The sequence below is a fragment of the Pseudorca crassidens genome, chromosome 4 (genome assembly GCF_039906515.1).
Source record: "Pseudorca crassidens isolate mPseCra1 chromosome 4, mPseCra1.hap1, whole genome shotgun sequence".
In the NCBI taxonomy this organism is placed as follows: Eukaryota; Metazoa; Chordata; class Mammalia; order Artiodactyla; family Delphinidae; genus Pseudorca; species Pseudorca crassidens.
This window is the reverse complement of record NC_090299.1, coordinates 27,731,193-27,755,133: the sequence shown is the minus strand read 5'-3', so window position 1 is coordinate 27,755,133 and position 23,941 is coordinate 27,731,193. Positions and strand designations below refer to the sequence as shown.

The 23,941-nt window shown below is 37.8% G+C and overlaps 1 protein-coding gene across 5 annotated transcripts in view; it reads right to left on the bottom strand.

Annotated features, from left to right (window-relative positions):
• ZGRF1 (zinc finger GRF-type containing 1) overlaps positions 1-23,941 on the bottom strand; it is a 69,906-nt gene that overhangs the window by 6,433 nt on the left and 39,532 nt on the right. For 2 of the 5 annotated variants that reach the window (XM_067735270.1, XM_067735272.1), the window contains 15 exons: positions 21,945-22,047; positions 21,756-21,853; positions 18,509-18,632; positions 16,034-16,686; positions 15,170-15,308; positions 14,489-14,673; positions 12,655-12,851; positions 11,316-11,455; positions 9,408-9,551; positions 8,016-8,130; positions 6,347-6,609; positions 4,492-4,651; positions 2,130-2,207; positions 1,778-1,925; positions 26-153 (listed from right to left, as the gene is read on the bottom strand). In XM_067735270.1, the coding sequence (XP_067591371.1) occupies positions 26-153; positions 1,778-1,925; positions 2,130-2,207; positions 4,492-4,651; positions 6,347-6,609; positions 8,016-8,130; positions 9,408-9,551; positions 11,316-11,455; positions 12,655-12,851; positions 14,489-14,673; positions 15,170-15,308; positions 16,034-16,686; positions 18,509-18,632; positions 21,756-21,853; positions 21,945-22,047 (2,675 nt within the window). Of the gene's footprint in view, positions 1-25; positions 154-1,777; positions 1,926-2,129; positions 2,208-4,491; positions 4,652-6,346; positions 6,610-8,015; positions 8,131-9,407; positions 9,552-11,315; positions 11,456-12,654; positions 12,852-14,488; positions 14,674-15,169; positions 15,309-16,033; positions 16,687-18,481; positions 18,633-21,755; positions 21,854-21,944; positions 22,048-23,941 lie in introns of all 5 variants that reach the window. The other 3 variants (XM_067735274.1, XM_067735271.1, XM_067735273.1) reach the window with 3 other exon arrangements.

The following is a 23,941-nucleotide window of genomic DNA, read 5'->3' as shown; positions in this document are numbered from 1 at the left end:
CTTTGGAAAAGAACTTTTAGGTTACCTTGCAATGGGAAGGAGGGAAGCCGGTTCTGTGATTTGACTACATTCATCCAGGACAGCCACAGGAAATTTAAGATCATTCATGCATGGGAATGGGCAGGCTGCACAGGTAACTCCAACTACTCGGACCTTTATTACAGTAAGAATGTTATTCATTAACAACTATTAAACAAATTAAGAGAATACATTTACCAAAGAACTTACAGGCTAAAATCAGAAATGAGCAGGTCCTAATTTAATCACTGGCAATCAGAAATCATAGGCCACTTTACATTTTCATTATTCCCACATAAGAAATGGAAATTCCTCTAAGAGTTTTATTTATGAACAGGTGATACCAATGAGCAATAGTTTATAGTAAACCGGGCTTTCACTTAGAAAGGTATCAAAGAAACCATTAATAATTATTCTTACATATCAGTGTGCTGGATAAGGATGTAAAACGGTAAGTAGTTTACATAAATGACTTATTTGCATTAATTGAATGTAGTCAAACTAAGCCCCTCTGGATTTGGTAGGGGAGAAGGGAGGAAAGGTAAGTCTATAACTCAGATAATAAAAAGCTGGTCTGAAGGCTTCCGAGGACTTCTAGAACCCAAACTTGTTGTAGATTGATTATTATTTACAATTCCCTCCTTCCCCGTGACAGTATTACTCATCCCACCCTTTGCTGCGTGCCTCTGCAGTGTCTCCCACCAGAGAAGTAGGTGGAGTATACTTCCCTGCCCCCTGATGTCGGGCTTGGCCATATGACCTGTTATAGCAATGGAATGTTAGCTGACGTGCTGGGAACAGAAGCTTTACACGTATTTGTATGATCTTGCCTGCCCTCTTGCACTTGTGCTGTCTGTCAGGAGAGGGGCATCATGCCACACACAACTGTTCTCAGAACGAGAGGCTTGACCCACACCAAATGACCTGTAGAGTTGTTAAGTTTGTTGTCTTAAATTATTGAGATTTTGTTTGTTAAGCAACATGATTTCAGCAATAGCTGACCAAAACAGGGTCCCAAACAGGTTGACTGTCCCAAATCTCTCACAGAAAAAGTGGACCCATGTCCACATTGTCCAACAAGCCAACAACCCTCTTTTCCTCCACTCCCTTTTCTTCCCCCCAGGCTCTCCTTTCACAGGAGAAAGCTACTAAATGACTTCTTACTCTCCTCCCACCTGACACCCAGACTGGCCTGGATCAGAACCTGATGAAGGAGATGATGCTACTTGTTGCAGCCGGAGACCCTATGTGTCCAGTGTTGGTTCCCAACACCTGGGATTAAGTGTCTGAGCCTCCTAGATTCTTAGGATAGATTTCAGACAGACCCTGAAAGGATTGGTTTGGTTTCTAGGAAAGCACCAAAGATAAAAATGAACTTGGATATTTTGCCGAGTGTCAGACTTTCTCTTCCTCTGTTTCTCCTAGAAAAAAGCCAAGTTTCGTTTAACTTCCCAGGAATCTATTCCCACCTCTTCACTTTCCCCTTAAGCCTATAAAAAGATATGCATATAGGGAGAAAGAGAAAAGATGACTCTGTCATCGAGAGTTGGATGTGTTCACAAATTTGAAGAACGCTTTGCAATAAAACGTGCACTGGATAGACAGGCACACTTCAGTTGAATCTGAGCTATCACAGTCGTTTGTTTTATTTAAGGGAAATAAATAGGAATAATACTCCTATCAACAGGAATAAAAGGGATCTGAATCGTATATATAAATTAAATAAATAAACAGACAAACTGAAGCTGTTTCCCCTCACCTGCTTCAGCAAGGTTTTATTGGTCCCCAGTTTATGCTGCTCAATACTTTTCCTCACATAGACTCTTTCCACAGGAGTCAGGTCTTCCTTCATGAGTGCATGTAGTTCTTTTAATTGTTCATTTTCATTTTCTGAGCCAGCATGCAAACTTAAAAAGGAATTACATAAAAGAATACCCTTTGATTCCATTTTCACAGCATCACAAAAAAGTAAAATACAGATTTCCTAAATTAACACCAAGAAAAAGATACAGCTTTCTCTAGTCTTCTTCAGAAACCAGATTTAAGGTAAGACTTAGATAAAATTATACTTCTGTGAACATTCTGTGACTTTTGAAATTTAGCGTTCTTACCTGTAAGGTAAAACTGGCTTGGCAATCTTCCTGACACTCCCAACCCTGACAAACTTTTCAAATCCAAGACTAAGAAGCCTTTAAAAAAAACAGGGTAAAATAGATTCTGATTATTTAGAAAATGGAATCTAAAAGTTTCACATATTTACATTATTAAAATTAACTTTGCATAACAGTATATTTTATATTATGTAGTTCAATGTGAAATGGCTAACCTCAAAGTAAATATAATGTAGTTGAAAGACTTTTTTATAAAATGTGTTTCAGAGAATTTAAAACAATGTATTATCTTTTTTTTTAAAGCATGCCTTTATTTTCTTTTATTTTAACTTTATTTATTTATTTTTGGCTGCATTGGGTCTTCATTGCTGTGCACGGGCCCTCCTCAGCTGCGGCGAGCAGGGGCCACTCCTTGCCGCAGTGCGCGGGCCTCTCACTGTGGTGGCCTCGCCCATAGCGGAGCACGGGCTTTAGGCGTGTGGGCTTCAGCAGTTGTGGCACGTGGGCTCAGTAGTTATGGCTCATGGGATCCAGAGCACCAGCTCAGTAGTTGTGGCCCACGGGCCCATTTGCTCCACAGCATGTGGAATCTTCCCGGACCAGGGCTTGAAGCTGTATCCCCTGTATTGGTAGGCGGATTCCTAACCACTGCACCACCAGGGAAGCCCAAAAATATGTATCGTCTTATGTTGAGGGCTCATGAAACGTTCATAAAATATTTATGTTAGAATTTATCACAAGTAAAATTGCCCTGGGAATTCCCTGGTGGTCCTGTGATTAGGATTTGGCTCACTGCTGTGGCCCAGGTTCAATCCCTGGTCAGGGAACTAAGATCCCAAAAGCCGCACGGCCAAAAAGAAAAACAAAAACTACAAAAAAACAGGGCTTCCCTGGTGGCGCAGTGGTTGGGAGTCCGCCTGCCGATGCAGGGGACACAGGTTCGTGCCCCGGTCCGGGAAGATCCCACATGCCGCAGAGCATCTGGGCCCGTGAGCTATAACCACTGAGCCTGCGTGTCCGGAGCCTGTGCTCCGCAACAGGAGAGGCCACAACAGTGAGAGGCCCGCGTACTGCAAAAAAAAAAAAAAAAAAAAAAAAAAGCAGGACCCAAAACAATATATACTGTTGAATCCTAAGTTTGGAAAACAAAATGAGTGTGTGTATATGTATTAAAAGTCTGTAAAGAAATATAATAAAATATTCTCTGTACTGTCTTGCATATTTTCTGCCATAAGCATTAACTTATATAATTATAAAAGTTAATTTTTAAAAAGTCTACACTTACAAATAACGGATTATTTCTCCTAATCAAACTTTATCATTTGTGTGAAATTCAGATCATTAAACATTGGAATATTGGTAAAACATTACGTAATACTTTCTTTGCTTTTTTTTTTGGCCACACTGCGGCATGAAGAATCTTAGTTCCCCAACCAGGGATCAAACCCGCCCCACGCAGTGGAAGTGCCAAGTCTTAACCACTGGACCACCAAGGAAGTCCCAATTTTTAATAAAATTTACACAAAAATTTTACACCTGTAAAACAGATTGTGCTATTGCCTTCCATGAAACAGCAACAGGCTAACTTATTAGTCTGTAAGTAGGATAAAATCAAATACAAAACCTGACAATTTTGGTACAGGGATGGGATAAAGGTAAAACTAAAGGTAGATCCCTCTTATTGAACCAAAAACATAATTTAATCAAACTGTTCAGCTATTTTACTATTATTTGTTCATATAGGCAGGTGGATAAGAGAATAACCCATGACTTGGTTTTGCAATTTTAGCCTACTTCCAAGGTAACAACCCAAAGCTCCTGGGTCAGAGACAAAGGACTTTTACTTATGGCACAGGAAGCAGCATAAGCACCAACATATCTACTGTGGTTTCCCTTGGTCCCCTTGTCCTATGAGGAGACACAGAGAATCCAAATGGATGCCTGCACTGCAGTGGATTGTGTTGTAGGAAAGGAACACTGAGCTTGGGAATCCACTATTTTTATAACAAGCAGTAAGTAACCCTGCTCTTTGTCTGGGAGGGAGATACTACCTCATCAGTCAAGGTTGCTCACTGCAGACACAACCCTACGAAATGTGCTGAGTAAGAGTGGTCAGGGCCTTGCACGGTAGATTCCTCCCCCAACAATACACGTTCTGGGCTGGACTCAAATTTTTACACAAGCAACTAATAAGTTAGCCTGTTACTGTTTCATGGATGCTGATTATTGAGTCAGAGATAAAGGCCTTGCATGTCTGGCATACCCAGGAAAAATGTGCATGGACACTCAGGGCCTATGGTGATCTACCTCTCTCAACAATAACCTAAAACATTAGGTACTGAAATATACCTGTGATACGTACCCAAGAAGTACTCTGTCAACAGCTACATTAGTAGAAGAAGAAATCAAAACTTTCCATGGTCTTGCATTTCCAACGGTAAGAGCTTCACTCTTTTCAAATAGCTGCACAAAAAACAAAATCACCACTGCCAGCAAATAACTCTTTCCTGCTCCAAAAACACCTAATTATTTTGAAAGGGAAAAAAATAAAGGCAATATCATAAATAAATTTCCGAAAAGCACAAGAAATATTTCATCCATCTCCCTCTCTCCTTCATTTAAGTAATTTATTGAAAAATATTAACTGAGTGCTCACTATGTGCTTAATTAGGACAAGGGATAAATACATAGATAATTATTCAAAAGACCTCCATATTTAATGAGACCATCGTCTACTTAGGAAGATAGACAAGCAAAGAACAATGATAAAACAATATGGTAAGTAACATTGTTGGTATCAGAGAAAGAACATCTCTCTTTGCTTTGGTGGAGTTGGGAATGCTTCCTAAAAATAAAAAGAGTAACAGAACTAAATCTTCCAGGATAAGATATCCTGTTAAAGAGAGGGTCATTCTAGGCAGAGGCATGACAAAGCACACAGCTGACAAGTATTTCCATACAGCCTATAGCAAACAGGCAAGAGATGAGGCCGTCTGACAAGGTAGGCAAGGGGATAAATCACAAGAGTTCTGCTTGCTATGGCTAAAGGTTTGAATTTTATCTTAAAGACCAGGGGAAATCAACGAAGGATTTTAAGTAATGGAACTAAGTCAGATTTTTTTTTTAGAAAAACTACTTGAGGGAAAATATGAAGAAGGGTAAAACTAAAGGTAGGTCAATTAGAAAGCTGTGTGAGGTGATCATAACAATAATACATGCCAACTTTACTAAGTGCCTCCCATGTGCCAGACACCACTCTAAGCCCTTTATTTATGTTAACTCATTTAATCCTCCAAACCTATGAGACAGATGCTATTATCAAACCCCATTTTACAGGGTAGTCTCACCAACTAGGCTATATGGAGGCATGATGAAGGCTTGGATTGAGGAGGTGCAAATGAGCTGGCGAGGAGAGAATCAATATGAAAAGTGGGTACAAACAAGAAGGGACATCTCAGTGACTGATGTGACGAGGGGAGAGAAACAGAGAGATGGAGGGGTGTTAAGAAAAAGTCACTTAATCTAGGGAGAAAAATAATCTAGGATGACTCCCAAGTGTCTAGCTTGGTCAACAGAGTGGATGTGAAGCAAATCCTCAAAATAGGACGAAAAGTAGGATCAGCTTCAGGGAAAAGGTCTGTGAGAGGAAATGAGTTAAAGAGGGAACAGATTCCAGATAAAAGTAGTAGCTCTGAAGAGGAGAAAGTAAAGCTCCTTCACTGAGACAGAACCAGAAGAGTAAGAATAGGTCCATACTTAGGTAAGTTGGAAAAGGAAGGCAGGACATTGAAACGAGTTTCTATTATGACCTCCATTTCCTATTTTAGAAACAAAATCAATTTCAGAGAGAGAGAGTGGGGCAGGGGCAAGGATGGTATTATGGGAAGGATGAAGGTTTGGAATAGCTACTATGAAGGATGAAGGGTGAGCTGACTAGGAATTAATAGAGAGCAACACGTAGATGTCTAGATCAAATCTGGATACTTTGATAATGAGAGTATAATGCTACCCATTCATCAGATATGCTGCCTATTCTCCCTTTTAGGGTGGTCAGTTCTGCTCTCATCTAATAGTTTACTAAAATGGGTCCAGATTTGAAAAATGTAGAGTTATTCTGGAATCTTGTCTGACTAGGAAATTACAAGCGAGCAGATTGAGTTACAAAAGCTTATATGACAATGTATTTACTAGAACCGTTTTCTTTTCTTGCTTCTTACCATGTATGATCGTGATAGGGAGGGTATGAATTCCCGGTTCCTTCACTTCTTCACCACTTTCATGTGATGCCATCATTTGAGCTATCTGAATTAGAGCTGTAGCTTGATCCGTGTTTAACTTGTGTGCCTGAATTAACTCACTAGCTAACTGCAATGTTGCTCCTATACTGAGTAGTTCAAATTTTGTGCTGATATTCGAGAAGGCTGGTGGGATAAATTTTCTCTTATTGACTCTCTTGTTGCTCATTGTAGTTGATGAAGACCTAAGCAAATGAAAATTTTTTTAAATGAGAGGCTTTTGAAATAGGTGAGTAGACCTAGTCATAACTTAGCCTTCACTTTATAAGCATCACAGCTAACATTTTTTTGGAGACACAAATAAACATATACCCCAATTTGGAGGAGGGTGGAAGAGAATTAACATTTGTTGAAAACCTACTATGTGCTGGCATTATACTAAGCATTTTACATGTTACTTGGTGCAATCTTCACAACAGTACTAAGTAGTTAATTATCCCAAATAGAGATACAGAAATATTAACATTTTTCCCCCAAAGCACACAGCTAATAAGTCATATACTGACTTAAAGCCCATGTTCTATTAAACAAAACCGACTTAGGTAATTAATATAGTCTCCGTTTAAGGTAAAACTGCAATAAACTGGTTTTATTTCTATTAAGACTGAATTCCTGGGCTTTGCTGGTGGCGCAGTGGTTAAGAATCCACCTGCCAATGCAGAGGACAAGGGTTCGAGCCCTGGTCTGGGAAGATCCCACATGCCGCGGAGCAACTAAGCCCGTGCGCCACAACTACTGAGCCTGCGCGCTAGAGCCCGCGAGCCACAACCACTGAAGCCCGCATGCCTAGAGCCCGTGCTCTGCAACAAGAGAAGCCACTGTGATGAGATGCCCACACACTGCAACAAAGAGTAGCCCCCGCTCACGCAACTAGAGAAAGCCCACGCACAGCAATGAAGACCCAAAGCAGCCAAAAATAAAATAAATAAATAAATTTTTAAAAAAATGCATTCCTTTCAAAGTAGATAAATGACATAATGGATAAGGATATTTATTTTTCTTACCTAGGACTTTATTATGGTGAAAAAAAATGAAATACCACAAGTTAGATCATAATATTACAAATTAGAAACTAGACTTTTTCTATCATTTTAGTGAATTCAATATAATGTCGCTCCCAATTTTTAAAAAAGGGGCATGGTGCTTGAGAAATTAAAAATGAGATATAGGTTATGTCAAGAATAAAATTAGTATCGATATATATATCCTGGATTCAAGCTGTAAAATGTTACATAATTTTAAATGTTTTAAATGTTAAATAATTTGTAGCATGAAAGTACAGATAAATAAATAAATAAAAACACTCAAAAGACCCTTAGGAAATTATTCCTTGACAAAGGAAAAAGATTTGCAGTAACCCTTACTAGACTCTACCACAATAAATAAACAAACAGATAGATGAATGGGTGGAAATGATGTGTATTCCCCTTTCTCTTTTGAACCACTGACAGAACAGTAACCTCATAATCACTGAAAGAAAATTAACACTTTGTTGGCAAAAATTTATGTAATGTACTTTTATTACATTTTCATATTTACAATTAGTCATCATTTTTTAATACCAATGACCCAAAGGTAAATAATGACTTACATTGTTAACAGGTACTGTGTTAGAGGTAGAGTAGCTGGATTAAAGTTGTCCTGAATATTTTTCAAAGTGGTCAGCTCTGTGCTAGCATTACAAACCAATAATGCATGGACCACTGCTGTAGACAGAATGCAGAAAATTAACATTAATGTAAATGAAATGAACCATTAAAAAAAAATCTATTAAATGTACACATAACTCAGAGTTCAGCTACTGAATTAATCACACAACATAAAATAAACGCTTAAGTACATGCAGAGGTCCTTTTATCCATTAAACTACTATACTACCTGCTCATTCATACTTTATAAATTGCATAACTTAACATCAAATTTGGACTTCCATATGTCAGTTAATGAATAAGAATAACTGTTTTGAGTTAGGGTGTGGTGACACTGCTTAACAGCCAGTTCGATTTAATCAGCATACATTGTACAGTAGTGTTTATGGAATTTGTTAACATTTTCTTGCATTTCTTCCTCAATTATTTTATAGGAATATATGGAAAGCAGAAAATTAGAATGCTTTTATTGGTGAGGAAACAACTGCAACAAATATGAAAATATGCATTCAAAAAATGACAAATGTTCACTTAATTAGGCTCTTATTGAACTCAAGCTGGTTGACTAGGTTTATTCAGTTCTAAAAGAAAAAAAATCAAGTTAAAAATGTCTATGAAATATTTGAAATGGGTCGTTAAATGCTGTGTCTTAATTAGATATGGACCAAATTCGACCATCAGAAATTACTCCAGAGATCAAAATGTATAGAGAAGTATACAGATTCATAGAACTGGACAGGGATTCAGCTTACTAAAGCTTCCTTTATTAAAAGAAAAGTAAGGCTCATAGCCTACTGTCTTATTGAGAATTTCTCAAGGCAGATGATAAAATAGCCTCAAATGAAAATCATACCCTCCTGCTCAACTGCTCACGAAATCTCTTGCAAAATCTACAAGACCTTCTCAATGTAAAAATAAATGATTTGTTTACTAAATGTATACTACTAGAATAATAAACCAAGAGGATTAAATAAATGAAGAACTGGAACTTGATATAAGAAATTATTTAAGGAAATTCTTATTTATATGTTTAATATTTATATTTTTAGAAATCGGGTATATACCATGTAAAATTCAACTTTAACAAAATACTTAAGTGAGGGGTCAAGATTTTATTATATTGTTAGCCCTCTAGGACTTGAGCTGCAGAAATATTTAGATATTCAACTTTCATACACATTTCAAGAATACTGTACACAATAATAGGAAGTAGAGGTGGATGCTTTTTGTTGGCTTTAATCAATCCCACACAAAGTTAGCATTCTTGCTCACAGTGCATCACATGTCTTTCATTCTTTTTTAATACAAATTAATATGGGCATAATAATACTTACTGTTACTGGGCCAATTCGAAGGGAAATAACCTTTCAAAGGTAGTAGCTCTACCTCATTGATAGATGATGGACCAAAGAAAGTACTACATGCAATAAAAGTATCCAATTCAAAGTCCAGGGTTTTTGAAACCACCCAAAGATCATCTGAAAAGACAAACACTTTTAAAGGATTCAGAACTATGCTCCATCCAAAGCTACCTTGGATTTCTTTAATGCTTAGTCCTACATTATTTCTCAAAAAAACAAACTTGGTTATTATCACCAACAAGATTCCACCCAGAGACCCAAACACATAACATTTCATTCCCATGTTTTTAACTCAATTAGTTTAATGTTTTTAAAGTTACTTTATAATTTAAAAAAAAAACTGTAAATAAAGCAAAGATAACATCTAACTCATTTTTCTCTTACAGCTACATTTGATTTTCCCAAGGTAGAATATTAGTCTAAAAAGATGCTCCACCATGTAAAGGTTTCTATGCTCAAATAAAGTTGGCAATCCATGGATAGAATACAAGTTCTCTTAACAGACTTCCACTTAACATATGTTCCAGATTAATTAACGTTCTCCTTTCTTCTCCATAGTACACTGAGCACTCATAGCTAGTAGGCTGCTTTCCAGAATATCTATGCACTATTTCTACCATCAGTGGAGTTTACAAAGAGTCAACTGCATTTGTTCTAAAACTTATTTATACTAGTTGTATTTGCTATTATAATTATATAACTTAATCACATTATTATTTGACCCATTATGAGTATGAAGGAAAAAACTTGTTGTTTAAAGAAAACTACATTCCGGCCTTCCCTGGTGGCACAGTGGTTAAGAATCCACCTGCCAATGCAGGGGACACAGGTTCAAGCCCTGGTCCAGGAAGATCCCATATGCTGCGGAGCAACTTAAGCCTGTCTGCCACAACTACTGAGCCCATGCACCTAGAGCCTGTGCTCCGCAACAAGACAAGCCACCGCAGTGAGAAGCCCGTGCACTGCAACTAAGACCCAATGCAGCCATAAATAAATAAATGTATTTTTTTAAAAATGTAGGTAGCTATAAGGTACTAGATTTAGCTTTGCTTTGTTGATTCAAAGTTTCTTATATCATTTAAAATAACTAATCAAATAACAAAAGCAAGCTAGGTTAGGATCAATGACAAGTGTAGGTCATGAAACCAAAGATAAAAATTAACCCAACTTAGGGACTTCCCTGGTGGTGTGGTGGTTAAGAATCTGTCTGCCAAGGCAGGGGACAAGGGTTCGAGCCCCGGTTCAGGAAGATCCCACATGCTGCAGAGCAACTAAGCCCGAGCACCACAACTACTGGAGCCTGCGCACCTAGAGCCCGTGCTCCGCAACAAGAGAAGCCACCGCAATGAGAAGCCTGCGCACTGCAATGAAGACTAGCCCCTGCTCACTGCAACTAGAGAAAGCCTGTGCGCAGCAACAAAGACCAAACGCAGCCAGAAAAAGAAAAAAATTTTTAAGGATTTTATTTCCAAATATACAAAATTTGGGGTCCAAGGTTGTCATATTGTGCAGCAATGACAGAAGTATCACTAAACTCATTACATTTTCAGCTTATTTTTTATATTAGGTTCAGGATACAGTTCATTCAGTACACTTATGATGCCAAGAGCTTGGTGTGACTCTTTAACCAAAATTAAACAGTTTTTGGTAGCCTATAATAAAGCTTTTAAAAAAACTAAAATTTAAAATATGCTTTTTAGGGGTGGGGGGAATAAAATAAAATATGCTTTTTAGAAATGGTCTAATTTATTATACAATAATTCACAATATGTACTATGAAACTGTACTCTTAAAAATCTCTTTAATATAAAGAATTTACAGGGCTGTATGTAACTGAGATACAAGGCTAGACGCAGCCACAACATAATCAGATCAACTTACCTTTGCTGTAAGTCGAAGAACTTTCCTTCCGACTCAGCTTAAGATAAAGTTTGCTCTTAGGTTCATTATAAAATTCAGGATCTACAGTAGTAAACTTCTTTAGTTTACCATACTGTTTTCTTTGAAAATCAAACCCTTTTCTGCAAAATGAGTAAAAGACAAAAGTGAATTTGAATATTAAGGTATGATTTTTTTTTTGAGATATAACTGACATACAACATTATATTAGTTTCAGGTGTACAACATAATGATTTGATATATGTATATACTGTGAAATTATCAGCATAAGTCTGGTTAACATCCATTGCCACACAAAGTTTTTTTCTTGTGAAGAAAATGGATGAAGTTTTTATTTTTAAATAAATTGAATTTTTTAAAAAAGCACTGAACTCATTGCGTGTATAAAATTTTTTTCAAATAAAAATTTTTTCTTGTAATGAGCTCTTACTCTCTCACCAATTTTCAAATATACAGTAAAGTAATATTACCTATAGTCACTATGCTATACATTACATCTGCAGGACTTATTTATTTTATAACTGGAAGTTTGAAGGTACAAATTTTTTTAAAAAATCTTTAAAATACAGTATGAAGAGGGAAGAACCAGGGATGTGTATGTTTATATACTTTCATACATATATACACAATAAAAATACATTGTGTCAAAGGAAGAAAATAGCAAGCCTCACAGAAACATCATTAGTTTTAAAAGAGATTGAGATAGGAATAGTATCTAAAAGACAGGGTACTTCAGTTTCTATAACTGTAAAAATGGAATAATAAATTATCATATTACCATTTCTTATAAATTATGATGATTAAATGAAATAATACATGCAAAGTGCTTAGAAGAGTGCCTGGCATGTACAAACTCCCAATAAATGCTGTTATTATCAAATTACCATGCAAATGTTCATTATATTTACTTTTTGGGTAATCCAACTTTTGTAAGACATGTTTCCAAAAAGTAGCATTCTATCATCCTATAAACTATGTAGTTCAGGCTTGTGAATGACCAATATGTATTATCCTGTGCTGATAAAAATTATTTTTGTGACTTGTTTGATAGGGTTTCCCTTAGAATTATGATTATATGTAAAAATGCTTAGAAAAATGGCATTCCTGCCAGTAATCCTGATATTGCTGACACTGCTCAATGTTTAGAGGGGGCCAAAAATAGCTTTAGGGAATTATTGCCATTTTATAGTCATAAAAAATGAGGTACTCTATCTTTTAGACATTCTTCCTATCTCAGTCTCTTTGAAAACTGATCATAATTCTGTGAGGTTACTATTTTCTGATATAATTAGAGGCAATTACTTGGCACCATAAAACATACCTCACCAAAAGCTGGCATTCCTCATAGAGGGGTATCTTTTGACTTCTTAAGTACAAGCCAATACTTTTTATATCATTTAAAACCATGCTAGGTAGAGATTTTTCCTGTGTTAAATATCCTGGGGTCACTTCTTCAAGCCACTTGAAAAATTTACATCGGTCAGCTCTGGGTCCATCGCAGGTATAAAAGAGACGACCCTAAGGGGAAAAAGATATTGAAACTTTAGTGAGAAAAATAATGTTTTTATTTATTTATTTATTTATTACTGTTTCTGTACTATGTTTGTCAAGACTTTTATAGACTGCTTGGCATTAATGTACTCCAATAAATTAGCCGCTATACAACTTAATCTTTTTATTAATTTAAATAATAAATTAAAACTTAAAACCACCTACTTTTCATTTTTTACTTTTTATCAAAAATTACACTATTCTGAAAACTCAATCTTATTTGAAAAATAATATTTATTGATCTCTGACTTAACATGTTCACTATAGAAAACCTGAAAGCTGCCCCAAAACAACTATAGGGAACATCTCGTGCATTTCTTTTTTTTTTTTTTAACATCTACTCTTTTTTTTTTTTTTAATTTATTTATTTTTGGCTGCATTGGGTCTCTGTCACTGTGCGTGGACTCTTTCCATCTGTGGTGAGTGGGGGCTACTCTTCGCTGCAGTGTGCGGGCCCCTCATTGCGGTGGCCTCTCTTGTTGCGGAGCACCGGCTCTAGGCGCCCGGGCTTCAGGAGTTGTGCCTCGCGGGCTCTGGAGCGCAGACTCAGCAGTTGTGGCGCACAGGCCTAGCTGCTCCGCAGCATGTGGGAATCCTCCCGGACCAGGGCTCGAACCCGCGTCCCCTGCATTGGCAGGCAGACTCCCAACCACTGCGCCACCAGAGAAGCCTCTCGTGCATTTCTTTCCAGACTTTCTTCTCACTCACGTAAGTGCAAGCATGCACACACACACACAAGGATACACACATGTATATTGTTTTAATAAAACTCAGATAACAACACATTTTCTAGTCTATAACCTAACTCTTATACCCAACAACATACTATGAGCATGACAACCATGTCATCAAATAATCTTAAAAAGAAAAAAAAAACACTTTTAGTGGCTCTATAATATTTTATTCTATGGTTATAATATTTTTATGAATTCTTGCTTTTGAAAACTAAATTTAAAACCAAATTTACATACTCAACTAATGATGAAGTGGAATATGCAAGCAATGGAGGAAAGTTGTATTATTATGAGTGAAAGCACAGTCTTACGAGTACAAACCATCGGTCAATATTACAAACATTTTACTAACTTAACTTCTTCCATAATAATGTTATCAGCAGTATAAATTAAATCAATATGCTTTTCTATTCTCCTGGCCTTATCAGTTACGTTACTCATACTAGGGATCACATAGTAGACCAGCTTTAACCTTTACTTCCTTCAGGCTCATCTCTGCATTCTCTAAGCCCTCAGGTTGGGACATATTCCCTTCTCAGTGCTCTCACTGTAATTTGGGCATATCCCTCCTACTTTATCAATTACAGTATTATATAAAATTTCCTTTTATATATCTCTCTCCATCCACTACTGTGCAACAAGTTCCTAAGCAACTTGAAGGTTGATTTTAACTCATATTTTTGTATCGTCCAATGCAAATCATCTTTCAGGAAAAATGTATTGGGAGTTTACTATATGTTAGTTACTAATGTCTCAAGCAGAAGGCTCCCAGTCAAGACTTACTCTTTAAGCTTGTTGTAAAGCAATAGGTACCTAAGCCTTTTATGAGACTTACTTGTCTCATGAAAGGAGGGGAAGAGAGAACAATACCTTATTTGGACCTTCCTTTTTAACCATGACAAGTTTTGCAGGCTGACGATGATGGCAGGATGGCACATTATTTTCTACATTTTTCAGTTTGTCTCTGTTTGATGATGTGTAAAATGATATGTCAACTTTTGAAAGAGCTCTGTGCAACCTTTGTGCCAACCCAAACAGCAATATATTTAAATGTTCTACAAAAAAATTTTTCAAGATAATTTTAAAAAATACATAGGTACAGATGAAAATTAAATACAAAATAATTTCACATTTGTATCAGATATGTATTAGCTAAATTTGAAAATAGCCTTTTGACAGAGTAAACTATAACCTAATACTAACATCCATTTTTTAAAAGTCCAGTTTTACTCTTGAACAAAACAAACTTATGCACCATACTTAAAATTTCCTACTTAATTTAACAAAACCATCTGTAACACTTCCAGTTAAAAAATTTTTTTAAACTACACCTTGAAAAAGATAATGCTGTCATTTCCCACTCAAAACTCAATTTTGAGCTGAAATTAAAATACAACTTGCTGTCAAAAACTGGATTAAATATATAGAAAATAACAAATCTCAAGTAGACAATTTAATGTAAAAATTCATAAAAGATACACTTTCTTATAGCTAAACTATTTACATTAAGTAGCAATCAATCATAATAAAATAAAAAGATAACAGTCATACCTATGAGACAAGATGTAAAAATCTGCTTATAATGAGCAGGAGACTGAAAAACAGCTGGTATGTGAATTTGCCTTTGGGGAAGATATGCAGATTTTATTTTCTGCCCATTTGGGAAGCATAGCTCGGAGTCATTTATCTCCTGAAATGGAATAATTCAAATTATTATAACAACTCCAGAAAAATACTGTTTACTAATAAGCAAATTCCATAGATATGTTAAAGGAAATAAACAAATTTTTCTTTTGATTTCCAGAATCCATGAAAACCATTTTCTAATTTTTAATGAGAAACTAAGTATAGCAAGAAAGGCTATGCCATGGCACTTTTAATGATAAATAAGACTAACTTTTCTTGTCTGCCCCTTAATAAGTTTTTAAATATTTTTGCTAGGAAAAATTTAACTGATGTGAGTGAATCATTATGTATCTCTATTTCTGGTTACAACTATAGTAAGAATTGTTCGTAACCAATGTATAATAAGATGTATCTTTACCCTAATAATGATCTGATCAGCAAAACTGAGCTGAGAGTGAAAAATGAATACAATCATGGTAACAGTAGTAGTGGAAGTGATGGTAGAAACAGAGCTATAATTTATTAAGTATCTATTATGTGCCAGATACTGCACCAGACACTTTCAAATATATAATTTCATTTAACGTTCACAAACTCTAGGAAAGATAAGTCAAAGAAAATGTGAGTGTAGCAAGAGTTTTGGAAAACTCTAAAAAAAAAACCAAAAAAACAAAGCCATTGGCTCCGAGACTAAAATCATTGCACCTACATGATTTTGGTAATTCTTTTGTTGAAATTCAGATAACAACTACTGGAAAAAAGATGCAAAACACTGGTACATTTCCTCACCTGAAAATCTGTTACACTGCAGTTGTAGCAGGCATACTCTCTTAACACATTTTGAATTTCCTCAGTCTTAGAAGTCTGCTTTAAATTCAAAGAAAACGCTTTCTTTCTGGAAACCAAATCTTGACTGCTAAAATCCTGCTGCTGTTGCTGAAGCATGTGTTTCATGATTTGCAAACGCACAGAGTCTACAGAACTTTCATTCACAGCACCACTCTGTCCTTCACCCGTGTCACTAAAATGCATCCCAGAAATAGCCTCAGCAAAGAAGCCATCTGTTACTTTCTGATCAACTGTGTTTGGAGTAGTCAAGTTGCACTGGAGTATGTTTTGATATTTCAGCCACTTGCTTTGAGTAGATATATTATCAAAAAGTGAAACGTCCCTCGGAGTCACTTCCTTAGATTCTTTAGAGATAGAAGTTTCGCTCTGGTCCTCTGACCCAAAGCTAAAAGAAGGAACTTCTGACTCTTCACAAAAGTTGAATATGGGAGAACCAGAAGACTCTTGCCTGTCACAGTCGATCACATATGAACAAGAATCTACATCAGGTGGCCCACTGGCAGGTGGCAAAGTAATAAGTGGAACTCGGGTTCCACTTTCTAATGAAAGTCTTTGAAGGTTCTTATCCTCCAGAGAACTCGATTTTTTCATTACTAAAGAAAAAAAAAGCTAGTTAAATAAAAATGTATTACGGACATCACCCAATCTCTAGAAAACAGTGGGTATCCATACAAAAAAGCAAAAAGTACCAACATGCCTTGTACCAAAACAAACAAAAATATCACATTTCCTTTAAAAAACTTTAATGGTTTTAGTCTCCAAAAAATAAAGAAACTTTTCCAAGGTTAATAAACTTGAAATCCTTCTCTTTTTCTTTTCCCTCTTAGCTAAGAATTTCCACTCACCACCGCCCCACCAATTACTACATTATATTTACATAACACTGAAGTTTTCAAAGTATTTTACGGCCGAGAAGGGATCCATCATTCTCATTTTATAGATAAGATTGCCAACAAGGCCTAGAGGTAACATGACTACCAATTGGCAGAGTTAAGACAAGAACCCAGAACTAGTTTTTTGTTCTCAACTTTATATTCTCCAGAGACTGAAGTTCAAGGTTTACTTATCGATGCGTTGCAACTTCCTTTATGTATTTATTACATTCACAGACTAATATGTTGACCTTCAGGGTAAAGAAGACTTTTAGCTTTATTTTGATATATTGTTATGTGATAAGAGTTCAACTCTGGTAAACTCATGTTATGGCAGATTTTGGCTGAGTTTTATAATTCCTTCTGTCAGCATTGTTAGTAACTGATATATTCCTGAAAATGTAAAAAGCAGTAATATTTGTTGAATAAATAATGAATAATACTGCATGGGAACTATATAAGCTTAAAGTTTTTCTCTGAAATGCTATGGTTGCCTATTTTATAATAATGTACCTTCTTGATAGAGTTTCTATTTTGTTGGGAATAAACTCTGGAGGTCACTTGGGAAGGTAAGTAGAACAGCAGGTGAGTCAATGATATTTTTTTATAAACTGTTACCTTGTAATTTTAACAAGCTGATCAAGCAACACTGACAGAAAAGTTAAAACCTCATTAAATAGTAAAAGATTCGTGGTATAACTGTGTAAATCATCTACAGGCCATTGTCACCTCACTTGTTTTAGATACCCACAGCTCCCATACTGACTCTTTCCTACCTTGTTTCCTCTATCAACCACACACCTACTAAACCTTCTTCAACCCAGCTACCCGGACACATTAGTTTTTATTTTTATATCATCCACCCAGGACCAAAAAATTATCTACAACTTCACCCCTCACCCAACATAACTTCAGAATCAAGGGAAGATACATGGATGAGATTACAAGAAAAGAGAGAGAAAAAGAAAAGTTAGCGAAAGGGATCCTACAGAATGTATTATACTTATCAAGAAGCAGGAAATTACTCACAGGGAAGAGTCAGAATGTATGAAAACACAGAGGCCTGAGAATGCAATTGAGGTAGCAGCAACTGAAGAGTTCCCTGATATTGCCAGGATCCCAAAGCAAAAGAGGGGAACTAAGAGGTTATGCTAAGGTCAACCATGACCAGACATTCACAATGAATCCTTTCCCTGAGAGGGGAAGGGGCTATAGAGGGGCGGGGCTCTGGAGTTACAGCTGTGAGAAGTGTTGGCAATGGTAGAAGACACTTTTAGAGGTCTGTGATGAGAAGATGAGAGAAGAAATAAGAAGGAACTAGAAAGCTGGAAGTATTGTATTTGAAAATAAGAGCCATCTCCAATAGAAAAAGTCAAAAGGGAGAGAGGGTGTAGGAAGGTTTGAGGGCGTAAGACATTGAATCTGGTTTCAAGATTATTTTTAGTTTAGTAACAATCTCTCAAATAAAAAACTTCACTTTACATGGACAGACAGATTAGAGCCATATGGTAGCAACTGTCTAAGTTGAGAAAGTGAAAATCACCAGGTAAAGTTCTTGCTTTCAGGGACTCCTCAGAGAATTCCAGTATGAAGTCTTCATCTCTTGAGTTCAAAGGTAAAGTAGAAACAGGGCTTAATGTGGAGATCTTTTGTTCTGGTGATGTCACCTATCCAGAAAGAAGAGACAAAACTACAGATCAAAATCTTTTCCCCTATAGTTTGAATGAATTCTAATAACTATTGTAAAAATAATGCTTTCAAGCACATTGTGTAGAGCTATAGTGGGGCAAAGCTTCCTCCAAAAGGGGCAGGACAGAATAAACTCACTAAAATAAACAAGAATAATAGAAAGTGAAATACAGAACATAAAACCTGTTGGATTTACTTGAAATGGGTCAGATTCTGATTTGGATTGATCTGGGTTACGGGGATTTGGTTGTGAAGATCAGTTTCCAGTCTAAGGGTCTCAGGCTTAATCAGATCTTATGTTTGGAGCTGTGAAGGTAAAACTTCCTGAAAACCCAAGGACAGCTTTCTCTTAGGTCCTCAGGTCTAGGAGGACTTTTTTGATATATTCCACATCTGAACAGTCATATTATTCTCTATGTTATTCTCCTTAGAACAGTATTTAATTTTGTTGCTGCTTCCAGAAATTAATCACCCTAAAAATCTAATACTAATTGAACAGACAAAACTGGGGCTTGGGCCTCACAGGCAGCTGGAATTAGGGCTTCCACTGCTGTCACTAACTCCGTCTCTTTCTCTGAAAGTCTGCTTCTCTCTCTTTCCCTGTAGACCAGATTCCTCCACATGGCAGGAAGCACAGCCCACTGAAAACTTCCTAAACTTTCCACCATTAACCACTGTAGCAGACGCTGCTGCTGTCCTGGCCATGTCTCCTTGGCCCATCTATGAGGTCATCTACAGTTGGGGAATTGCTCCCCTACCTGTCCCAGGCTTCCTACCTCTAGCATCTGCATCATTCTGCCTGAGGACAGCGGCTGGGGGAGCGCGCTGGGACAGCAGGTAGGGCAGACCAGAAGTGCCAGGTGGTTAATATGCCCAGGAGTAATCTTCAGCCAAAGAGGGGTGGGAATTGGTGCATAAATACCTTACTTTCCTCATTCTTTGGGAGGACAATTCTGAGTTTTGTTTTATAGGTCTCTTAGAGGGTTCCCAGCTGGACTCAACACCTTTTATTATTGCTTTCTTCCTTTCCCTGTCCCCCAGTGTGACTGTATTTGGAGACAGGGCCTTTAAGAGGTAATAAAGGCTAAATGAGGTCATGAGAGTGGTGCCCTAATCTGACAGAATTAGCGTCCTTATAACAAGAGAGTTCTCACTCGCTGTGCTCTCTCTTGCTCTCTCTCTCTCTCCATGTGCACATACCAAGGAAGGACATGTGAGGACATAGTGAGAGGGCATAGTGAAAAGTAGCCATCTGTAAGCCAGGAATAGAGTTCTCACCAGAAACTTGATCTTGAACTTCTACCTTCCAGAACTGTTACAAAATAAATTTCTGTTGTTTAAGCCACTTATCCTGTGGTATTTTGTTACAGCAACCCTAGCCAACTAATAGAGTCCTGCATCTTACTCCACTCAGTAAAGCCCACCTCAGTCCACGCTGTTAAGTCAAAATAGCCAGGAGTCTTTCTCCTGCCCTTCCTTCATCCTACTCTCTACATCCAATCCAGCAACATCCATGCTTCTAACTCAAAAATTTATCTTAAATCTATTTATCAACTGCTCTACACTTTCACTGCCACAATCTCTATTTCAAGTCACTATCGTCTACGGCTCCTCTTGACTGGTTCCCTGGCTTCCACCACAGTGCCCATCCCATGCATCTTCCACCCAGCAGCCAGCAAGATCTCTTAAAAATGTAAATGTAATGGGTGTTCTGCTGAAAACCCTTCAGTGATTTCCCCGGGGAACACAGAGCAATATCAAAGTTCTTAACCTGACCTGCAAGGCTTTGTATGTCTGGTCCTGCTCCCTTTCCCAATTTCATTTAATTACCACTTTCCCTGTCACTTTCCACAATCCAGCTACTTTGATCTCCTTTCACATTCTTGAACCCACCCAACTCTTTTCAATCGCCCGGTATTTACACTTGCTGTTTCTGTACATGGTATGTTCTTCCCCCTACTGCTGCCACAGCTGGAGAAGGCTTCCTAATCATCTATAAAGTAGATTCCCCTATAATTTCGGAGTATCTTCACAACTTTTCTGTATAGCAATTATCTCAGTTTGTTTGTTCTCTGGAGTAACATCTCTCTCCCCTGCTGGCCTTTAAAATCAGAGATCATTCCTGTTTTGTCCAACATTCTATATCCAAGTCTTACAAGTTCCTGACCTATAGAAGACATTCAGTAAACACTGCTGAATTCCTATTTATTCATAAATTTTATATTTCACAGTAAAATTTCATTGCTCATTTCACACATGTTCCACACATTTCCAATTAAGATCATGCCTAGGCACTTCATTGCATATCATTTGTTACTACTCTTGGGACTCTTTTTCTGGTATATTTTCTACTTGGTTTAAGAAAGCTATTAACTTTTCAAGTTTATCTTATCTTCAGCTCCTTTACAAAATTATTTTTAAACCTCTCTTTTTTTTTTTTCTTTTTTTTTGGGGGGTACGCGGGCCTCTCACTGTTGTGACCTCTCCCGCTGCGGAGCTCTGGACGCGCAGGCTCAGCGGCCATGGCTCATGGGCCCAGCCGCTTCGCGGCACATGGAATCCTCCCGGACCAGGGCACGAACCCATGTCCCCTGAATCAGCAGGCGGACTCTCAACCACTGCGCCACCAGGGAAGCCCTCATTTTTAATTGATTCATCTAATTCTATTTTTTCCTTTCTAATTATGTATGCCTCGCATTTCATGTCACATTGCAAAAAATAAAACATCTGAATAACAAAGAAGATAGCAGTAATCCACATTTTGTTATTTATTCTAACAAAAATTATTCTGTGCTGTTTCATTACTAAAATAATCATGGTTGGTTGTTCATAAACTTTCTTGATCATGTTAAAAAAATCATCTAGTCTTAAGAATTTTATCATTTTAGTTTTTAGTAGAGTCATTTCTTATAAGATCACAAAAATTTTTTACTCACAACTGTTAAAACTTTGTTTAGGGAATTCCCTGGTGGGCCAATGGTTAGGACTCAGCACTTTCACTGGTGGGGTCTGGGTTCAATCCCTGGTCAGGGAACGAAGATCCCATGAGCCGCAGGGTGCAGGCCACAAAACCAACAAAAAAACCTTTGTTTACATTATACCTTATTTGCTTCCCACGAAGTCCTCTCTGTTGATTTAAAATTATAATCCAAATAATTATATAAATGTCCTGAATCTTTAGGAGGGAAATCTAAAATTGCTGTGGGGGGAAAAAAAAGCATGGATCTTTACATAGTTTGTTCAATGTCAAATAACTTCTTAATGTTACATTTTATTTATAATTTACTTACAATCAGTTTCAACTGAGTCCTTATTAGACTCAGCTGTCACTTGAAAATTCTCTTCAATATTAAAGCTAGTACCTCCTTTTGGAAAGTTTTCTTCATCTGGGAACTAGAAAATAGAGATCTACTTATCAGTTCAGAAAAAATGTGTGTGCATATCCATATCTTTACCTATCTCTCTCTACACATATAGTTTATAGTTATAACTTGAGACACAGACAAACAGAAAGAAATATGTTATAAAGCCAGTTCCATTCCGGAAAAGCAGGGTACATTATATTTCATCAATTCTTATGACTCAAGTTTCTTACATCTTAACAACTTTGAAATAGGGATGCACCTCAAAAATGACATTTTTACATCTCTAACAGCACAGGCAACATCTGTGACATAGTTGTCTTTGCCTGTGCAAGTGCAACTATATGCAAAGTAGTAATACTATTCAAATAATGATGACTTAAATATGACTTTGTGCATTGTTAACATTAGACATATTAAGCAATTCTGCTGTTTAAATGCCTTCAGAAAGATCACACTAGGATTTAGCATTGAAAAAAATGTACTGTGGGGACTTCCCTGGTGACACAGTGGTTAGGAATCCACCTGCTAACGCAGGGGACATGGGTTTGAGCCCTGGTCTGGGAAGATCACACATGCCGTGGAGCAACTAAGCCTGTGCGTCACAACTACTGAGCCTGCGCTCTAGAGCTCACGAGCCACAACTGTTGAAGCCCACGAGCCACAACTACAGAGCCCGTGTGCCACAACTACTGAAGCCCGGCGCCTAGAGCCCATGCTCTGCAAAGAGAAGCCACAACGAGAAGCCTGGGCATCGCAATGAAGAGTAGCCCCCACTGACCGCAACTAGAGAAAGCCCACGTGCAGCAAGGGAGACCCAATAAAGCCAAAAATAAAGATTAATAAAGAGCAGAAACTAACACAACATTGTAAAACAACTATACTCCAATTAGAAACAAAAAAAGGTATTCATGGATAGCTTCTATCTGTCAGGCACAGAGTGAGGCACTGGAAATACAACAAACAAGCAGCCACTGACGGTGCCTTCACAAAAGCTGATACTTTTGGTGGGAGAAAATTAAGGATGAAGCGAAATTTGTGGCCCTGAACCAAGATGGCGGAGTAGAAGGACGTGTTCTCACTCCCTCTTGTGAGAACACCAGAATCACAACTAGCTGCTGGACAATCATCGACAGGAAGAGACGGGAACTCACCAAAAAAGATACCCCACATCCAAAGACAAAGGATATGCCACAATGAGATGGTAGGAGGGGCGCAATCACAGTAAAATCAAATCCCGTAACTGCTGGGTGGGTGACTCACAGACTGGAGAACACTTATACCACAGAAGTCCACCCACTGCAGTGAAGGTTCTGAGCCCCATGTCAGGCTTCCCAACCTGGGGGTCTGGCAACAGGAGGAGGAATTCCTAGAGAATCAGACTTTGAAGGCTAGTGGGATTTGATTGCAGGACTTCGACAGGACTGGGGGAAACAGAGACTCCACTCTTGGAGGGCACATACAAAGTAGTGTGTACATCGGGACCCAGGGGAAGGAGCAGTGACCCCAGAGGAGACTGAACCAGACCTACCTGCTAGTGTTGGAGGGTCTCCTGCAGAGGCGGGTGGTGGCTGTGGCTCACCGTGGGGACAAGGACACTGGCAGCAGAAGTTCTGGGAAGTACTCCTTGGCGTGAGCCCTCCCAGAGTCAGCCATTAGCCCCACCAAAGAGCCCGGGTAGGCTCCAGGGTTGGGTTGCCTCAGTCCAAACAACCAACAGGGATGGAACCCAGCCCCACCCATCAGCAGTCAAGCAGATTAAAGTTTTACTGAGCTCTGCCCACCAGAGCAACAGTCAGCTCTACCCACCACCAGTGCCTCCCATCAGGAAACTTGCACAAATCTCTTAGTTACCCTCATCCACCAGAGGGCAGACAGCAGAAGCAAGAAGAACTACAATCCTGCAGCCTGTGGAACAAAACCCA